This window comes from Gymnoscopelus microlampas (assembly GCF_963454915.1).
Source record: "Gymnoscopelus microlampas genome assembly, chromosome: 3".
NCBI classification, from domain to species: Eukaryota; Metazoa; Chordata; class Actinopteri; order Myctophiformes; family Myctophidae; genus Gymnoscopelus; species Gymnoscopelus microlampas.
In genome coordinates, this window is record NC_139940.1 from 56085827 (window position 1) to 56107601 (window position 21775).

A 21775-nucleotide genomic window follows, 5' to 3' on the forward strand; every position below is an offset into this window, starting at 1 on the left:
AGCTCATAAGTGTAGGAGTTGGACATGGGTGATGGTGTAGGAACAGCCCTGGACCAGTAGAACCTCCAGTCTGCAGATGGTTCTTCAACTTCACAGCTCAGAGTCACTGAGGCTCCAGGACTCAACCATGGAGGAGACACATTCAGCGTGGGTTTGGCTGTTGGAAAGAACAATACTATGGATTAAAAACATTATAATAATACTTTTTTAATAGTTAGACCAACTGGGCTGCAGAGCCACAACAGACCTGCCTAACATGATTTCATATAGATCTGTCTGTATGTATATGCGCCTGGCCGGACTGTCCAATCTTTTGCTATTGATCACATTAATCTCCAATGTAATTACCATTGTTAATTATAATACTAATAATGCATAAAGAAAACATTTGGAAAAAATAGCATATTCATTACCAGAGGATTAAGAGAAAAAACAACATTATAGAACCAGTTAAGCAAAAATACTACATACTTTATATATTGTTTAAGAATATGGATGTTATTGATGATAATTATTAAGAGGATGAAATATGTGACAGTAAATATGATCTTGACTGAATGAATAAAGAGAAAAGATATTAAATCAATCTTCACCTTGACTGTGTCCATAGGAGAGGAAGATATTCAGCACTAAAAAACATTCGATGAAATAATCAAACTAAACATTAATATATGCATTTTATTTATTCCTAATTAACACAACAACAACATAGCTACAGCTACAGTTGTTCAATAAGAACAAATGACAAGCAATAATACAATAATGCATCCATTCTCCTAATGTTTTATTAACACATTGTGTGCCAAAACCGTAAATATACAGTTTTGCAAAAAGTGACGATGAGTGCCAAAAAGCAAAAAAGAATCTACGTGAAATCAATCTTTTTGTTTTTTTCATTTTTTTCCACAAGGGGGGGGCTAGCGCAGCCCTGGAATCACCCATGAACACTCTAAGAAGTAAGTGACAGATGGATCACCGTGCCAAAAAATCTGGCTCCCATCCGCTTCCATTCTATCTCCTTGCTAAAAACCTCTGTATCTCCTTAACTTTTTACAGTGTGCAAAACGAGTCTCGATGCGCGATCGCTCCGCAATGGTGACTCGCATGAGACATGTTGTTGTTCCAGGCTTTAGCCAGGACCATCGCGCACCCTGCACACATGCATTGTTTTTATGGATTGCTCGTTGTGGAGTCTACAGCTTTAAACAGCGCAGTGCAGTGCAAACGGTGAGATTTCTGGCGCCGAACGTAATCTGTTATTATAGGGGAGGGTGATATTTGGCACTGCACGTACTCCTATGGCTGGATGCGGAGCCTGTCAGCAGGGAGAGTTGGGCGGGAGGAGTAGGACGGAGGCTCTACGTCCTCCCGGTGGGGGTTCCTCGCTGACAGGTGAGTCAGTAGGATATAACAGCAGTGACAACATAGAACTGTGTGTGGGGAGGAATTAATTGGCTTAACAACTAAATTGGGGAGAAAAAGGGGTAAACATAAAAAAAGAAAGGCAATTGGCACCTTCTCATGTTGCGCTTGTATTTGTGTGTGGACAGTGGTCTGAAGAAAACACTAAAAACTTTTCTTTTAAAGTATGATAACAATAACAAGCTTACAATCTGAGGCTTAACATTAGTTTCAGGCATGTAGTGCTTGTAAAAAGTTTGCAACTATAAGGGAAGCTCCACAGAGTGCATATCTCCACCAGGCTGGGTGGCATACCCAGGGCTACTATGTAAGTCGTGGGTTGCAGCCGTCAGTACCCGAGGAAGCTGCGGGGGGAAATAACATTTCTATGGTTCAGCTTTTTTCATTTGTGGTGCCCCCTAATAGTCAAACGTGAAAGTGATTTTGGGCGTGCACACTACTTATAGGCCCCTGAACATGCAATTCCTATTTAGGGATGATTGGGCGTTGTGTTCATGATATATCAAAAAGCTGTTTGCCACACATCGTGACATGACTCCTCAGGTCATGTGTACCTAATGTGGTGAAGATGGGTAAAAAATTATAAATAAATAAAACCCAAATCATGTTTCTGTGACATTTGTTGCACAGTTATATTATGCACAGATCCTAGTGAGGATTTGACTTCAGCTGAGTGCTGCTGCTGGCAGAGCCTATAGGACATGCCGTTCAGAATCACACCCTCTAATGTGTCCTCATAGATGTCCAACAGACATCTGACAAATCGACTTACTAATTACATACTTATTCTCTCAGTATGGTAAATGGTAAACGGAATGCATTATAGCCATTTCTAGTCTTTCTGACCCTTCAAAGCGCTTTACAATGTACTTCATATTGACCCATTCCCACACCGATGGCAGAGGAAACCATGCAAGGCACCAACCTGCTCATCGGGAGCAGTTCTGGGTTCAGTGTCTTGCTCAAGGACACTTTGACACGTATAGCCTGGAGGAGCAGCTAGGGAATCAAACCTATATGAGACCTTCAGGTTCCACGATGGGCACTTGACCTCATGAGCCACAGTACCGCCTCCAATACTTTATTTTAACCTCTACTGTTGACCTGTTACTACTGTACATTTTGCAGAGAAAGGACAAGAAAGCGTTGTGAATATACACACCCACACAGGCATGTACTGTATCTTAATATGAATCATATGCTCTTTAACCCAGTAAGACCGGGAACGCATCTGTGTCATTTGTACATTTCTTTGGCTATTCAAAAATAGCAGATGTACAAGTTCATAGCGCGGTGAGTGCAGCACTATGAGCTTGTAGATCTGCTATTTTTGAAAAATCGTGTACATTTGTGCAAATCTATGAATATATATTTTTTTTAAGGCAAACACGTGTAACTCAAATATTCACTTCTGGGGATTCTAATGTCTTCTAAATCCTAACAGTTAAAAAAAAAAACGTATGTTTCTATATCAGTGGTCATATCAAACTTTTTTCATGTCAAGGACCCCAAAAAGGATATGTATTTGACCGCAGACCCCCATCTCAAAATATGTTGTCCCCAGAAGCAAAGATTTGAGTAACAAATGCATGAAAATACTGTGCTGTCACTGTGCTGGAACTCAGACCAGGTCAGATGTGGTCTAAGGTGCAATCACTTTCTATCTTGAATCACTCCCTCTAAGCAATGCGGTAACCATGGGCCTGACCGCACCTTATTTTAACCTTATGTGCACCCATGGGCGCATAGTGTGGGCACATTTACTTACACAACGTGGGTGCTGGGCGTGAAAACGACAACTTTGTGGTTGTAAATTAGCAATAACACTTGCACTGCACTATACGCCTTTTTTGAGCTGCGTGTAAGATAAGGCCCATATTCTCCATTTCCGGCCTTCAGCCTGGCATAGACAACACATTTCCAAAAATAATACTAATAATGTTTTGCCGCTTGTGGGTCATATAATAGGCTACTTTGTTAATGTGTAAACATAAATAAATAAATTAAATGTGGTATACTGTATGAGCAGAAGAGAGATGGTCTCTCTGTACTGTACAGTTGCATCATCACTCTTGGTCTGTTCAGGTTGGTTGTTATTGCCAATAGTTATTAAAATATTGTTGAAATGATAAATCTACAGTAAAGTTCCACTGTATTCAAACCCAGCAGCTTAACTTTAACAAAATGTTGTTTAAGTACAGTACAGTCATGGTCAAATGGTTCAAATAGTATAGTTCAATAGAGCTACTAGTAATAATAGAGATATACTCACAGAGAAGCAGCGCACAGAGCCAGATGTGACCCATCTTCTCTGAACAAATCTGAAATCTACTTCCTATTTACACAGAACTACGGTAATACTGTGCTGTAGCTATTGCTATATGAAACAGGGAAATGACAGAGAGAGAGAGAGAGAGAGAGAGAGAGAGAGAGAGAGAGAGAGAGAGAGAGAGAGAGAGAGAGAGAGAGCGAGCAACCTGTCCTGGATGGAAGTGCTGAGGTGCAGTGCTTCTTAACCTTATTTCCTGTCCCCTTTGTCACCCTAACGTTTCTTGGTAAAACGCTAGCCTAGAACTGTTTACATGTTTGCAGAAATGACAGTTATCTACAGAATACATCTACAAGACTTCCTGTAAATCGGGGAGGCTGTAGCGCCCGTGCGGGAGGCCATATTGGACCCGTGGTGAAAGCCTGCTGATGTTGCTCAACATCGGGTCCCTGTTAGCCACAGCACATCCTCCCATCAGCACATCTGTCTGACAATCCAGGATGTGGCAAAGGGGCCCTGCCGATGTCTTCGTTTATCTCACCTGATGAACTTTTGCACTTCACTCACTTACACATATAGGCATAATTTATTTGTGTAATAGCTACGCCCATACGAGACCGCCTCGTGGGCTGTCCAACACTATTTCTGTCAATGTATATATGTGACTGCTTGTCTTTCAATAAATTAGAACATGTTGACTTGGACGCTTGTTTGAGACTCAATGTGTTCCCGATCGATCGCTCCTCTTCTATGCTGCTTTAACTGAGACATCACCTTGTGTTTTCCTATGAACTTCTCTCATCCGCATCATCTGACCAGACTTTGAATGACCTAGAGAATAAAATCATTACACTCACACATAAAAAACTAAATGATAGCATTAACTTGGTCACTGTCAAGAAAGACCAGGAACAACAAGAAAAGTGCCTCTGGGCGCAAAACCCTGCCAGGCCGGGTTGCCTACCCAGGGCTGTGTAGCGATCTGTTATAGCTCCACCATGAGGACACTGTGTTGCATTTTGTGCAAAACGGGCCCCTCTTGCAAATTGTTTAAGCCAATCTTGGCGTAATGCAGGGGTGGGCAACTTTGATGATGGAGAGGGCCACTATATATTTCCACACCCACTCCAGGGGGCCACATTGCACATAGGACAGAGGGCAGACACCTCTTATCTCCGTATTTTATTTCACCATTCTATTTCACACAAAAGTAGCAAAAATAGCCAATCTACAAGCTCAAAACGTGTTGCGGTGCGACGCGTTTTGAGCTAGATCTGCTATTTTTGCTATATTTCAATTGGAATCCTGATTTCTTTTGGTGCTATTTTTGAATTGGAATCCTGAAAAGTAACATTTTTTTTCATTTCAAATGTATTTAGTTATACTTCTGTTAACTTTATGAACTTAAATACAAATACATTGGACAAAATGACAATAGCATTTTAATACTAGTCATTAAGCTACTAATATGGACTGTAGTAATTAAAGCGGGTCATGTTTGCATATTTGGAATTATAACAGGGGAAATCAATAATATATCAGTATTCGGATATTAACCTGCGGCTCGCATTAAGTGAAGGTGGGGGCCGCCTGTGGCCCCCGGGCCGCCAGTTGCCCCTGTATGGCGTAATGGAATCTGACAGATCTGGCAGATATATGTCTTGATCACATGACTAAAGTTTGATAAAGTGTTCCAACTTGGGTGAACTTTGTACACAATCTGTAGGAGTAGTAGTAGCAAAAATGTGTTTTGCCAAATAAAACACTTTTTAGAAGAAGGCCGATGCACACCTCAAAGGTCGGTGACAGGTACGTAGGACAACAAGTGCATATATTCAGAAGGGGATCTCTGATAGTGACAAAGAAAAGGACCGCACACTGTCTGGAACTTGCAAAAAACTGTTGCTCTTTATTCAACGTTTCGGTCGTTAGACCTTCATCAGGACAGACAAAATAAAACACAAAATGGCAGAACATCTTAGAAATTCACGTGGCCTATATGGGGAGTTGCATCATAGTCCAAGGAATCCAGGGGGGAATGTTTTGATTGTACGACCTACGGTTCAAGAGTTATAGGTCAAAAGGTGAATCGGCCTGTTTAGCACCATCATGGGGGCCAACCATCTTTCCAAAAACCTTTGCCCTGCATTTTTCACATCTGCCTTTTAGAGCGCCACCAGGAGGCTGACTTTTGTAAAACAAATGTTTTCTTCTTACTCCTTCAGATTCCGTCCAAAAAACACGCAAATCGGTACACAGTATCTCTATAGTCATGTGATCAAGATGGATGTGTCTGATATTTCATATTCCATCCTACTTGCCTAACATTGCCTTAAAAAGTTTGCAGGATACAGTAGGTCCGTTTTGAACAAAAATCTTCAAATCATGAACGCAGTGTGCGATTTCCGTGAAATTTTGTACGCATATTCCCACTAGGCCGAGGAAGAAATGCCCCCCTTTTCACATTGGCCTGTTGTAGCGCCACCAGCAGGTCTAATTTAGCAAACCACATTTTTGGAACAAAATCATGAATGCAGTGTCCGATTGCTGTGAAAAGCCTAAGAAGAAATGGAACCCTTTTCACATTGGCCTATTATAGCGCCACCAGGAGGCCATAATAACCTACCTGACCTGGCGGAGACTTGTGCTCCGAGGAGCACTTTTTCTAGTTTCATTTACCTTTTCCTGTCTTTAAGTATTTTTATTCTTATAGAGCAGTGTTTATCAACCCTGGCAAAGGGCCCAATTTTGGGCCGCGAGTACTGCTGAGGTGTGCCGCGCCGTTTGAAGAAAGTGTGAACCCAGCCCCTCGAGAACAATAGCGGTGATCGTCCGTAAATCGATACGGCCATCATCCGTTTCACACACAGCCACGCCCGAGTCCATTCAGTGTAGCGACCATCACCCATAGGAATGCAAATATGTTGTCCTACCTGGTACTGTATAAAAGGGGCACAGGGTACATGCTTTGGCACTCAGTATTATTACTACAAGAAGATGAGAGCTCCACCAGCAAAGAAGAGATGCACCCAGGGCCAGAAGACGCTAAATTCTAGGTGTGCCCTGGGATATTTTGGCTATGCCAGGTGTGCCTTGGCACCAAAAAGGTTGATAAACACTGTTATAGAGAGTACAGTAAAAATAGTAGAGTATTTCTACTCTTTCTTCTCAAAGTCACACTCTCTCTGCTTTTTGGCTCCTCGCCCAGCTTTCATGGTTTCCTGTCCTCCACTAGAAGTTCCTCTTTTCTAGCTGTTTCTTCTACTGCTAACCTATTTCGTCATTCTCACACACACTGTCGTGGCCCTGTCTTTTCTCACATCTTAATTTTAACCCCTTGCATTCAAGCTTGAAACAGAAAAAGATTTTAAGTACCCTCCTCAGTACTCAGTTCATCAAATTAACGCAGTTTAGGCATAAGGCATCCATACAATGAATATATGAAACAGTATGGTGGAGGATCGCTCTGATCTCCCTCATCGCCAACTGATTCTCTTATGGACTGTCCGGTGATGATGGAGGGGTACAGTAGGTGAATTCCCCCTTCCTGGAGTGGAAGGCACGTAGACCAGGGAATAATGCAACCTGGTGATGATGCGGCCTGGTGATTGTGGTCGTTGCAATCAACCTTATCAGCTGCTGCTGTTGGGGTGTCGCCTCTGGACCCTGTTCTAACTCCACCTCCCTGTGCTCCTCACTCCCCTGCTGCAACTCCCCTATGTCACTCTCCTCATCACTGCTTAACACTATCACAGCATCTCTGTTCCTAGCGTCTGATTCCATCCTGTCTTCATCATCGCTGATTTCTATCACTAGCCTCTGACGCTCTCTCTCTCTCTCATTGTTTCTCCTAATTCCTCGATATTCCTCTCCACATTTTCTCTTTCTGCATTAAGAGTGGCGATTGTTTCTCCTAGTTCCTCGATATTTCTCTCTACATTTGCTCTTTCCGCATTAAGAGAGGCGATTGCTAGTCCACCATTTATGGTGGCCAACACATTTTCTAATATCTCCTCATCTCTTAGGGTCATTTCTGAAGGCCCCTGAGCTGCAGAGCTGGGCCCTGCTCTATTACGGGGCATAGTGCCATCTGAAGGCCCCTGAGCTGGGCCCTCCTTGACTGTTATGGGCCATAGTGCCATCTGAAGGCCCCTGAGGTGTCGATACCACATAAGCTACTTGTTTGGCTTTTGCCAGCTGCGGATCTCGATTATATATATATATATATATATATATATATATATATATATATATATATATATATATATATATATGTATATATATATATATATATGTATATGTATATATATATATGTATATATATATGGATATATGTATATGTATATGTATATGTATATATATATATATATATATATATATATATATATATATATATATATATATATATATACACACACGCACGCACGCACGCACGCACGCACGCACGCACGCACGCGCGCGCGTGTGTGTGTGTGTGTGTGTGTGTGTGTGTGTAGTTACATTGAAGCACCACATTGTAGCCTCTGCTCCTCTGCTCTCTGTCTCTCTGTCTCTCTGTCTCTCTGTCTCTCTGTCTCTCTCTCTTCTTTCCCCCGACACGGTCGAGGCAGAAGGCTGCCGCCCTAGAGCCTAGGGTCTGCCTGACGTTTCTTCCAGTTAAGAGGGAGTTTTTCGTTGCCACTGTCGCAAAAATTGCTTGTTCAGGGTGGGATTGTCGGGTCTCTTCTCTACATGTAAAGTGTCTTGAGACAACTTGTTGTGATTTGACACTTTAATAAAATTGAATTGAATTGAATTGCTACACTGCAGCATGTCAGTGGTATCCACACCACCCTGATACTATAGTCCAATTAGACCTGAGGCCGATTCTAAAAACACCTTCTAAATCCAGACCTAAGTGTTCTGACAAACTTCAAATCAAATGTTTTTAAATAATAATGTTTCTATACTGTATATAGCAAAAAAAAGTGTGTTCCCGGCTTGAATATAACGTATATAATAATAACGTATCTGTGTTCCAGGTCTAAATGGGCTAGACATGACCTTGAAAGACCCAGCAAACTACCATCACATCACAACATGACTCCCTAATAGCCCTACACCTCCATCCAACCATTGTGCAATATTACTGTAGGTTTGACTTGACTCTTTTACTACATTCTAATAGTGATCATAGCAAATATTACAATGCAATCATTTATCAGATATAAAGCTTATTGTCTCCGCCAGGAGACTATGTTTTCACTTTCCGTCCCCCCCCCCTCGGCCAAGCTAACATTGGTCAAGCCTCACGTGACACGTGACAATACGTTGAAAGAGTGTGCTCTGATTGGCTATAGTGAGACGCATGACGTATAGCGGCCTATAAATAGATGTGTCACTTTGAAAGAGTCTTAACCTCTTTCAAAGTGAGGTAAGACAGGAGTAATCACAAAATGGCTGAGAAATGGCGGAGTAACACTTAAGACAGGATTAATCAAGTAACACTTAAGACAGGATTAATCAGGAACAGTACTGGCGGAGACCTGTGCTCCGAGGAGCACATTTTCTAGTTACGGGGCCAGAGCTCTGCTCTGGACACGTATTGTTATTCGCATTATTCTGTCACTTCTTCTTCTGCCACTTTTCGCAGTTCTGGCTGAACCGTGCAGTCGCTTTTTACGAAACTCGGCCATATGGTAGATGGTCATGAAAAACGATCAAGAAATAATTCTCACACTCATTCGTCAAAAGGTGGCGCTATAGCACTCAATTGAAAAATGCCAACTTTGAACAGGTACAACTCATGCCCTGTTTGACCTACAGCCATGAAACTTGAATACACATATGCGTCTCCTCATGCTGAACAACTTTCACACTCTGACTTTTGACCTCTGACCTTTAGATCTCCCACCATTTTGAATTATATGAAAAACAGTCATTGGCTCCTAACTTCTGCATTTTTTCACTTATGGAAAATCCGTTGGAAATGTTTGTAGAAAGTGGTCCAAAGTTCAAGTGTGAAACGTTTCGTGCAGATTGCTCAAAAATCCCAGGAGGAGATAGATTTTAACTATTACAGTTTTATGAAAATTATTCATCTGTGCCTAAAACATACATGCAGACTCACATTTCTTTGAAACTTTGCAGAAATGTAGAGGGTCATTCCAAATATCACTGAAACCAATCTTACTCCAATTGGCCAAAAGGGGGCGCTATAGCATATTTTTTAAAAGGCAGACTTTAAACAGGCATAAGTCATGCCTCGTTTGGCCGAAAGTCGTGAAACTTGCTTACACATGTGCCTTGACTCATGAGGAACACACGTATCGATTTGACCATTAAGCTCCGCCCTTAGATTTTCCGCAATTTTGAGCAGTTTGAAAAATACTTGTTTTTGCCAGTTCTGGCTTAACCGTGCATACGCTTTTTACGAAACTCAGCCATATGGTAGATGCTCATGAAAAACTACCAAGAAATAATTCTCACGCTCATTCGTCAAAGGGTGGCGCTATAGCACTCAATTGAAAGTGCCAACTTTGAACAGGTACAACTCATGCCCTGTTTGACCTACAACCATGAAACTTCGATACACACATGCGTCTCTTCATGCCCGACAACTTTCGTGGTCTGACTTTTGACCTCTGACCTTTAGATCGCCCACCATTTTGAATTATATGAAAAACAGTCATTGGCTCCTAACTTCTGCATTTTTTCACTTATGGAAAATCCGTTGGAAATTTTTGTAGGCAGTGGTCCAAAGTTCATGTGTAAAATGTTTCGTGCAGATTGCTCAAAAATCCCAGGAGGAGATAGATTTTAACTATTACAGTTTTATGAAAATTATTCATCTGTGCCTAAAACATTCATGCAGACTCACATTTCTTTGAAACTTGGCAGAAATGTACAGGGTCATTCCAAATATCACTGAAACCAATCTCACTCCAATTGGCCAAAAGGGGGCGCTATAGCATTTTTTTGAAAAGGCATACTTTAAACAGGCATAAGTCATGCCTCGTTTGGCCGAAAGTCGTGAAACTTGCTTACACATGTGCCTTGACTCATGAGGAACACACGTATCGATTTGACCATTAAGCTCCGCCCTTAGATTTTCCGCAATTTTGAGCAGTTTGAAAAATACTTGTTTTTGCCAGTTCTGGCTTAACCGTGCATACGCTTTTTACGAAACTCGGCCATATGGTAGATGCTCATGAAAAACTACCAAGAAATAATTCTCACACTCATTCGTCAAAGGGTGGCGCTATAGCACTCAATTGAAAGTGCCAACTTTGAACAGGTACAACTCATGCCCTGTTTGACCTACAACCATGAAACTTCGATACACACATGCGTCTCTTCATGCCCGACAACTTTCGTGGTCTGACTTTTGACCTCTGACCTTTAGATCGCCCACCATTTTGAATTATATGAAAAACAGTCATTGGCTCCTAACTTCTGCATTTTTTCACTTATGGAAAATCCGTTGGAAATTTTTGTAGGCAGTGGTCCAAAGTTCATGTGTAAAATGTTTCGTGCAGATTGCTCAAAAATCCCAGGAGGAGATAGATTTTAACTATTACAGTTTTATGAAAATTATTCATCTGTGCCTAAAACATTCATGCAGACTCACATTTCTTTGAAACTTGGCAGAAATGTACAGGGTCATTCCAAATATCACTGAAACCAATCTCACTCCAATTGGCCAAAAGGGGGCGCTATAGCATTTTTTTGAAAAGGCATACTTTAAACAGGCATAAGTCATGCCTCGTTTGGCCGAAAGTCGTGAAACTTGCTTACACATGTGCCTTGACTCATGAGGAACACATCTATCGCTTTGACCAGTAAGCTCCGCCCTTAGATTGTCCGCAATTTTGAGCAGTTTGAAAAACACTTAAACCCAGGATTTTTCAGCTATTTGCGTGAAACTGTATCATCTGTGTGATCTCCTTTTTCACAGTTACTTATCTGTTGGGCCAATGGCGTCTCCCTTAAATGAAGGCCTCACAATCTCAGGGTCGCCAGTTCAAGCCTCACTTGATGCAGACTTAATTTAAGTTGAATTGCAAACAACATGACTGTATCATTGAATACATGTGCAACTGTTAAAGGTAATGATGAAATGCTTCTTGGAGAGAGTATGTTTTTTTAATGTATGACAAACTTCATTGTGAAAATAACCGATCTACAATCTCAAAACTTTTCAGATGGCAACATGTTTCTGAGCTTGTAGATCGGCTGCTTTCACTGGTTCACTTTTATCTTCAACAGATGACCTCAGCCTGGACAAAGCTATAGCCCTATAGGTAGTGTCTCAGCCTGTGAATCCAAAGGTCGAGAGTTTGATTCCTGTCAATGGCAATAGGTTGAGATGTTAATGGGTGAGGTTTTTCACCTAGGATTGCCCCCCTGCGTCCTATATATGACAACCTCAGCTGGGTTGGGCTGAAAAGAATATTCGCCTGTTGGAATCATTTGCTTTGTCTCAATTTCAATCTATTCCCTTTCCATGTCTTATTGTGCTATTATTACGGGGCCAGAGCTCAGCTCTGGACCTGTTTTGTTATTGGCAGTATTCTGTCACTTCTTCTGCCACTTTTCGCAGTTCTGGCTGAACCGTGCAGTCGCTTTTTACGAAACTCGGCCATATGGTAGATGGTCATGAAAAACGATCAAGAAATAATTCTCACAATCTTTCGTCCAAAGGTGGCGCTATAGCACTCAATTGAAAATGGCAACTTTGAACAGGTACAACTCATGCCCTGTTTGACCTAGAGCCATGAAACTTGAATACACATATGCGTCTCCTCATGCTGAACAACTTTCACCCTCTGACTTTTGACCTCTGACCTTTAGATCTCCCACCATTTTGAATTATATGAAAAACAGTCATTGGCTCCTAACTTCTGCATTTTTTCACTTATGGAAAATCCGTTGGAAATTTTTGTATGCAGAGGTCCAAAGTTCAAGTGTTAAACGTTTCGTGCAGATTGCTCAAAAATCCCAGGAGGAGATAGATTTTAACTATTACAGTTTTATGAAAATTATTCATCTGTGCCTAAAACATACATGCAGACTCACATTTCTTTGAAACTTTGCAGAAATGTACAGGGTCATTCCAAATATCACTGAAACCAATCTTACTCCAATTGGCCAAAAGGGGGCGCTATAGCAATTTTTTGAAAAGGCAGACTTTAAACAGGCATAAGTCATGCCTCGTTTGGCCGAAAGTCGTGAAACTTGCTTACACATGTGCCTTGACTCATGAGGAACACATCTATCGCTTTGACCAGTAAGTGCCGCCCTTAGATTGTCCGCAATTTTGAACAGTTTGAAAAACACTTAAACACTTAAACTTAAAAATGTTCAGCTATTTGCGTGAAACTGTATCATCTGTGTGATCTCCTTTTTCACAGTTACTTGTCTGTTGGGCCAATGGTGTCTCCCTTAAATGAATGCCTCACAATCTCAAGGTTGCCAGTTCAAGCCTCACTTGATGCAGACTTAATTTAAGTTGAATTGCAAACAACATGACTGTATCAATGAATACATATGCAAATGGTAAAGATAACCTGAAATGCTTATTTGAGAGTACGTTTTTTCAACGTATGACATACTTCATTCTGAAAATAGCTGATCTACAATCTCACAACTTTTCATGGTTTGTGAGCTTGTAGATCGGCTACTTTCACTAGTTTTGGTTCTGAGGAGATGTACAATTTCTTCATTGGTAAATGGTTTGTGAACGAGTGATCTTAGTGTTAGTGAAACAGGGGCTTGGTTCATAAAAGAAGGCAAGAGTTTATGATCTTCAACAGACAATATCAGCCTGGACAAAGCTATAGCACTATAGGTAGTGTTGCAGCCTATTAGTCTGAAGGTTGAGAGTTCGAATCCTGTTAATGGCAGTAGGTTGAGATGTCCAATCAAACCATTATGTTTCCATCTCTCTCTCTCATCAATCTATTGTTTCCATGTCACTCTCTCTCTCTTCAATCTATTCCGTTTCCATGTCTCTCTCTCTCTCTCTATTCACTGGCCCCGTATTATCGCTGCTTGCAGCTATATTACGAATTGTTTTTCGCTCCCTTTCAATTCAAGGCTAATCTTAGTTCTGGCTTAACCGTGCTGTCGCTTTTTACGAAACTCGGCCATATGGTAGATGCTCATGAAAAACTACCAAGAAATAATTCTCACACTCATTCGTCAAAGGGTGGCGCTATAGCACTCAATTGAAAGTGCCAATTTTGAACAGGTACAACTCATGCCCTGTTTGACCTACAACCATGAAACTTCGATACACACATGCGTCTCTTCATGCCCGACAACTTTCGTGGTCTGACTTTTGACCTCTGACCTTTAGATCGCCCACCATTTTGAATTATATGAAAAACAGCCATTGGCTCATAACTTCTGCATTTTTTCACTTATGGAAAATCCGTTGGAAATTTTTGTAGGCAGTGGTCCAAAGTTCAAGTGTTAAACGTTTCGTGCAGATTGCTCAAAAATCCCAGGAGGAGATAGATTTTAACTATTACAGTTTTATGAAAATGATTCATCTGTGCCTAAAACATACATGCAGACTCACATTTCTTTGAAACTTTGCAGAAATGTACAGGGTCATTCCAAATATCACTGAAACCAATCTCACTCCAATTGGCCAAAAGGGGGCGCTATAGCAATTTTTTGAAAAGGCAGACTTTAAACAGGCATAAGTCATGTCTCGTTTGGCCGAAAGTCGTGAAACTTGCTTACACTTGTGCCTTGACTCATGAGGAACACATCTATCGCTTTGACCAGTAAGCTCCGCCCTTAGATTGTCCGCAATTTTGAGCAGTTTGAAAAACACTTAAACCCAGGATTTTTCAGCTATTCGCGTGAAACTGTATCATCTGTGTGATCTCCTTTTTCACAGTTACTTGTCTGTTGGGCCAATGGCGTCTCCCTTAAATGAATGCCTCACAATCTCAAGGTCGCCAGTTCAAGCCTCGCTTGATGCAGACTTAATTTAAGTTGAATTGCAAACAACATGACTGTATCAATGAATACATGTGCAAATGGTAAAGATAACCTGAAATGCTTATTTGAGAGTACGTTTTTTCAACGTATGACATACTTCATTCTGAAAATAGCTGATCTACAATCTCACAACTTTTCATGGTTTTGGTTCTGAGGAGATGTACAATTTCTTCATTGGTAAATGGTTTGTGAACGAGTGATCTTAGTGTTAGTGAAACAGGGGCTTGGTTCATGAAAGAAGGCAAGAGTTTATGATCTTCAACAGACAATATAAGCCTGGACAAAGCTATAGCACTATAGGTAGTGTTGCAGCCTATTAGTCTGAAGGTTGAGAGTTCGAATCCTGTTAATGGCAGTAGGTTGAGATGTCCAATCAAACCATTATGTTTCCATCTCTCTCTCTCATCAATCTATTGTTTCCATGTCACTCTCTCTCTCTTCAATCTATTCCGTTTCCATGTCTCTCCCTCTCTCTATTCACTGGCCCCGTATTATCGCTGCTTGCAGCTATATTTATTATTATTATTACGGGGCCAGAGCTCAGCTCTGGACCTGTATTGTTATTGGCAGTATTCTGTCACTTCTGCCACTTTTCGCAGTTCTGGCTGAACCGTGCAGTCGCTTTTTACGAAACTCGGCCATAAGGTAGATGGTCATGAAAAACGATCAAGAAATAATTCTCACAATCTTTCGTCCAAAGGTGGCGCTATAGCACTCAATTGAAAATGGCAACTTTGAACAGGTACAACTCATGCCCTGTTTGACCTAGAGCCATGAAACTTGGATACACATATGCGTCTCCTCATGCTTCAAGTGTTCAAGTTCAAGTGTGAAACGTTTCGTGCAGATTGCTCAAAAATCCCAGGAGGAGATAGATTTTAACTATTACAGTTTTATGAAAATTATTCATCTGTGCCTAAAACATTCATGCAGACTCACATTTCTTTGAAACTTGGCAGAAATGTACAGGGTCATTCCAAATATCACTGAAACCAATCTCACTCCAATTGGCCAAAAGGGGGCGCTATAGCATTTTTTTGAAAAGGCATACTTTAAACAGGCATAAGTCATGCCTCGTTTGGCCGAAAGTCGTGAAACTTGCTTACACATGTGCCTTGACTCATGAGGAACACACGTATCGATTTGACCATTAAGCTCCGCCCTTAGATTTTCCGCAATTTTGAGCAGTTTGAAAAATACTTGTTTTTGCCAGTTCTGGCTTAACCGTGCATACGCTTTTTACGAAACTCGGCCATATGGTAGATGCTCATGAAAAACTACCAAGAAATAATTCTCACACTCATTCGTCAAAGGGTGGCGCTATAGCACTCAATTGAAAGTGCCAACTTTGAACAGGTACAACTCATGCCCTGTTTGACCTACAACCATGAAACTTCGATACACACATGCGTCTCTTCATGCCCGACAACTTTCGTGGTCTGACTTTTGACCTCTGACCTTTAGATCGCCCACCATTTTGAATTATATGAAAAACAGTCATTGGCTCCTAACTTCTGCATTTTTTCACTTATGGAAAATCCGTTGGAAATTTTTGTAGGCAGTGGTCCAAAGTTCATGTGTAAAATGTTTCGTGCAGATTGCTCAAAAATCCCAGGAGGAGATAGATTTTAACTATTACAGTTTTATGAAAATTATTCATCTGTGCCTAAAACATTCATGCAGACTCACATTTCTTTGAAACTTGGCAGAAATGTACAGGGTCATTCCAAATATCACTGAAACCAATCTCACTCCAATTGGCCAAAAGGGGGCGCTATAGCATTTTTTTGAAAAGGCATACTTTAAACAGGCATAAGTCATGCCTCGTTTGGCCGAAAGTCGTGAAACTTGCTTACACATGTGCCTTGACTCATGAGGAACACATCTATCGCTTTGACCAGTAAGCTCCGCCCTTAGATTGTCCGCAATTTTGAGCAGTTTGAAAAACACTTAAACCCAGGATTTTTCAGCTATTTGCGTGAAACTGTATCATCTGTGTGATCTCCTTTTTCACAGTTACTTATCTGTTGGGCCAATGGCGTCTCCCTTAAATGAAGGCCTCACAATCTCAGGGTCGCCAGTTCAAGCCTCACTTGATGCAGACTTAATTTAAGTTGAATTGCAAACAACATGACTGTATCATTGAATACATGTGCAACTGTTAAAGGTAATGATGAAATGCTTCTTGGAGAGAGTATGTTTTTTTAATGTATGACAAACTTCATTGTGAAAATAACCGATCTACAATCTCAAAACTTTTCAGATGGCAACATGTTTCTGAGCTTGTAGATCGGCTGCTTTCACTGGTTCACTTTTATCTTCAACAGATGACCTCAGCCTGGACAAAGCTATAGCCCTATAGGTAGTGTCTCAGCCTGTGAATCCAAAGGTCGAGAGTTTGATTCCTGTCAATGGCAATAGGTTGAGATGTTAATGGGTGAGGTTTTTCACCTAGGATTGCCCCCCTGCGTCCTATATATGACAACCTCAGCTGGGTTGGGCTGAAAAGAATATTCGCCTGTTGGAATCATTTGCTTTGTCTCAATTTCAATCTATTCCCTTTCCATGTCTTATTGTGCTATTATTACGGGGCCAGAGCTCAGCTCTGGACCTGTTTTGTTATTGGCAGTATTCTGTCACTTCTTCTGCCACTTTTCGCAGTTCTGGCTGAACCGTGCAGTCGCTTTTTACGAAACTCGGCCATATGGTAGATGGTCATGAAAAACGATCAAGAAATAATTCTCACAATCTTTCGTCCAAAGGTGGCGCTATAGCACTCAATTGAAAATGGCAACTTTGAACAGGTACAACTCATGCCCTGTTTGACCTAGAGCCATGAAACTTGAATACACATATGCGTCTCCTCATGCTGAACAACTTTCACCCTCTGACTTTTGACCTCTGACCTTTAGATCTCCCACCATTTTGAATTATATGAAAAACAGTCATTGGCTCCTAACTTCTGCATTTTTTCACTTATGGAAAATCCGTTGGAAATTTTTGTATGCAGAGGTCCAAAGTTCAAGTGTTAAACGTTTCGTGCAGATTGCTCAAAAATCCCAGGAGGAGATAGATTTTAACTATTACAGTTTTATGAAAATTATTCATCTGTGCCTAAAACATACATGCAGACTCACATTTCTTTGAAACTTTGCAGAAATGTACAGGGTCATTCCAAATATCACTGAAACCAATCTTACTCCAATTGGCCAAAAGGGGGCGCTATAGCAATTTTTTGAAAAGGCAGACTTTAAACAGGCATAAGTCATGCCTCGTTTGGCCGAAAGTCGTGAAACTTGCTTACACATGTGCCTTGACTCATGAGGAACACATCTATCGCTTTGACCAGTAAGTGCCGCCCTTAGATTGTCCGCAATTTTGAACAGTTTGAAAAACACTTAAACACTTAAACTTAAAAATGTTCAGCTATTTGCGTGAAACTGTATCATCTGTGTGATCTCCTTTTTCACAGTTACTTGTCTGTTGGGCCAATGGTGTCTCCCTTAAATGAATGCCTCACAATCTCAAGGTTGCCAGTTCAAGCCTCACTTGATGCAGACTTAATTTAAGTTGAATTGCAAACAACATGACTGTATCAATGAATACATATGCAAATGGTAAAGATAACCTGAAATGCTTATTTGAGAGTACGTTTTTTCAACGTATGACATACTTCATTCTGAAAATAGCTGATCTACAATCTCACAACTTTTCATGGTTTGTGAGCTTGTAGATCGGCTACTTTCACTAGTTTTGGTTCTGAGGAGATGTACAATTTCTTCATTGGTAAATGGTTTGTGAACGAGTGATCTTAGTGTTAGTGAAACAGGGGCTTGGTTCATAAAAGAAGGCAAGAGTTTATGATCTTCAACAGACAATATCAGCCTGGACAAAGCTATAGCACTATAGGTAGTGTTGCAGCCTATTAGTCTGAAGGTTGAGAGTTCGAATCCTGTTAATGGCAGTAGGTTGAGATGTCCAATCAAACCATTATGTTTCCATCTCTCTCTCTCATCAATCTATTGTTTCCATGTCACTCTCTCTCTCTTCAATCTATTCCGTTTCCATGTCTCTCTCTCTCTCTCTATTCACTGGCCCCGTATTATCGCTGCTTGCAGCTATATTACGAATTGTTTTTCGCTCCCTTTCAATTCAAGGCTAATCTTAGTTCTGGCTTAACCGTGCTGTCGCTTTTTACGAAACTCGGCCATATGGTAGATGCTCATGAAAAACTACCAAGAAATAATTCTCACACTCATTCGTCAAAGGGTGGCGCTATAGCACTCAATTGAAAGTGCCAATTTTGAACAGGTACAACTCATGCCCTGTTTGACCTACAACCATGAAACTTCGATACACACATGCGTCTCTTCATGCCCGACAACTTTCGTGGTCTGACTTTTGACCTCTGACCTTTAGATCGCCCACCATTTTGAATTATATGAAAAACAGCCATTGGCTCATAACTTCTGCATTTTTTCACTTATGGAAAATCCGTTGGAAATTTTTGTAGGCAGTGGTCCAAAGTTCAAGTGTTAAACGTTTCGTGCAGATTGCTCAAAAATCCCAGGAGGAGATAGATTTTAACTATTACAGTTTTATGAAAATGATTCATCTGTGCCTAAAACATACATGCAGACTCACATTTCTTTGAAACTTTGCAGAAATGTACAGGGTCATTCCAAATATCACTGAAACCAATCTCACTCCAATTGGCCAAAAGGGGGCGCTATAGCAATTTTTTGAAAAGGCAGACTTTAAACAGGCATAAGTCATGTCTCGTTTGGCCGAAAGTCGTGAAACTTGCTTACACTTGTGCCTTGACTCATGAGGAACACATCTATCGCTTTGACCAGTAAGCTCCGCCCTTAGATTGTCCGCAATTTTGAGCAGTTTGAAAAACACTTAAACCCAGGATTTTTCAGCTATTCGCGTGAAACTGTATCATCTGTGTGATCTCCTTTTTCACAGTTACTTGTCTGTTGGGCCAATGGCGTCTCCCTTAAATGAATGCCTCACAATCTCAAGGTCGCCAGTTCAAGCCTCGCTTGATGCAGACTTAATTTAAGTTGAATTGCAAACAACATGACTGTATCAATGAATACATGTGCAAATGGTAAAGATAACCTGAAATGCTTATTTGAGAGTACGTTTTTTCAACGTATGACATACTTCATTCTGAAAATAGCTGATCTACAATCTCACAACTTTTCATGGTTTTGGTTCTGAGGAGATGTACAATTTCTTCATTGGTAAATGGTTTGTGAACGAGTGATCTTAGTGTTAGTGAAACAGGGGCTTGGTTCATGAAAGAAGGCAAGAGTTTATGATCTTCAACAGACAATATAAGCCTGGACAAAGCTATAGCACTATAGGTAGTGTTGCAGCCTATTAGTCTGAAGGTTGAGAGTTCGAATCCTGTTAATGGCAGTAGGTTGAGATGTCCAATCAAACCATTATGTTTCCATCTCTCTCTCTCATCAATCTATTGTTTCCATGTCACTCTCTCTCTCTTCAATCTATTCCGTTTCCATGTCTCTCCCTCTCTCTATTCACTGGCCCCGTATTATCGCTGCTTGCAGCTATATTTCTATTTGTATTCTACACAACAGTGGTAACAACACAGGACACCAAGGCCAGTCAGAGGAGAGATGATCAAACCACAGGAAGCACATCCAACCACACTCAGGCTGTGTTCACATGAACCGCCTTTTATGAAGAAAAAAACTCTGTTCTTTTTCTATAGAAAATGAAAAAAGAAGAAAAAGAAGAAGAAGAGGGGGTTACATTTTTTAAGATTATTATCATTATTATTATAATTATTTTTTGTAATTTTCTTGAAACTTTCTAACAACACAAATCTTATGGGGGTCCTTGCCACTAATCACATTTAAAAACAAATCTTAAAAGTACCCGGGTAAATCCTGCTTATATAAAATAGTCTTTGAATGTGTATATGAATGGTGTATTGTTATGAATATTAATATAATACAGAGGAGCTTTGTTCACAACCTGCACAGGTCCTTGCTTTGTTGACAAACTGTACACCTAGTTACTTAGCTAACTATTGATGTAACTATAGATTGTACAGGGAAGTCATGCTGTTACTAGCAGGTCTGGCACTTCTGGCAGATGCCAGAACGGCCAGTTAGTCTGGGGCCGTGGCCAAGCCAAGCAAAAAATATATTTTTTTAAGTAAAGGTTGATGCGGAGAAAGTACGAGCTAAAAAACGAAACTGTCTGGAGGCTGATGCGGGGAAATGTTTAAAAATAACAAAGATGTTTGCCCAGCAGCAGTCTGCTGAAAAGAGTGTTAATGTCGGTCCATAGTGCATGCTGCTGTCAGTGCTAGCAGTCAGTGCTTGCACATGTGAGCGAAGTTTTTCCACATTAAAATGAATCAAAACCGTCTGAGGAGCACAGCATCACAGGAACACCTTGAGAGTCGAGGCCTTTATGCTGATGGCAATTGAAAAAGAGACTCTTGTGTCTAAGTCTTTGGACAATGACTGCATCATCGACCGAAAGCGCACTGATGCGACAGCTGCTCATTCAATAAGGTAGAACATAGCCTACAGTACGTGTTTATTAATCTATTCTATTCTACTGTGCGTTGGTCAATTAATTGGGCAGCTGCTGCTGTGTGTCTTTACGCAGTGCAATGTTGGTGTGTGTGTTACAGTTCTTGTGTTTTTGGCCGCAGTGCCCTTCTCTTTGTCTCAGGGTGAATTTGGTTGTAATAGACTAAAGAGTTTAACTATTTGGTGTGGCCTTATTTGATGATGCTGCAGCTTGATGTGAGATATGGTGCCTGAAGCGGCGTGCGAAGCGCGCGTGCTGGGTTTCGGCGGCCGCGCGCGAAGGTGAAGATCACAAATGCCAGGGCCGATTTTCTGTGCCAGTCCGTGCCTGGTTACTAGACTCTGGGCGCTATTCCATGGTGAATTCGATTAAACCGCTAATTACTGATTTAGGACCAGGCAAGAGGTGTTCCCCCGCAAATATTGGTATTCTCTGGTACCCCCCTCACCCGCCAAACACCTGAGCTACCCCTTACATTATGCATAGGTGTGGTTTGGGCGTTACATT

At 41.0% G+C, this 21775-nt stretch overlaps 1 protein-coding gene across 1 annotated transcript in view; it reads right to left on the bottom strand.

Annotated features, from left to right (window-relative positions):
* LOC311041933 (uncharacterized protein) overlaps positions 1-3728 on the bottom strand; it is a gene marked incomplete at both ends in the record, with an annotated part of 11732 nt that extends 8004 nt beyond the window's left edge. Inside the window, 2 exons of the mRNA XM_084052415.1 lie at positions 1-157; positions 3695-3728. The exon at positions 1-157 is cut by the window's left edge and continues 129 nt beyond it. Coding sequence (XP_083908541.1) covers positions 1-157; positions 3695-3728 — 191 coding nt within the window. The remainder of the gene's footprint in view (positions 158-3694) is intronic.
* Positions 3729-21775: the final 18047 nt, after the last annotated feature.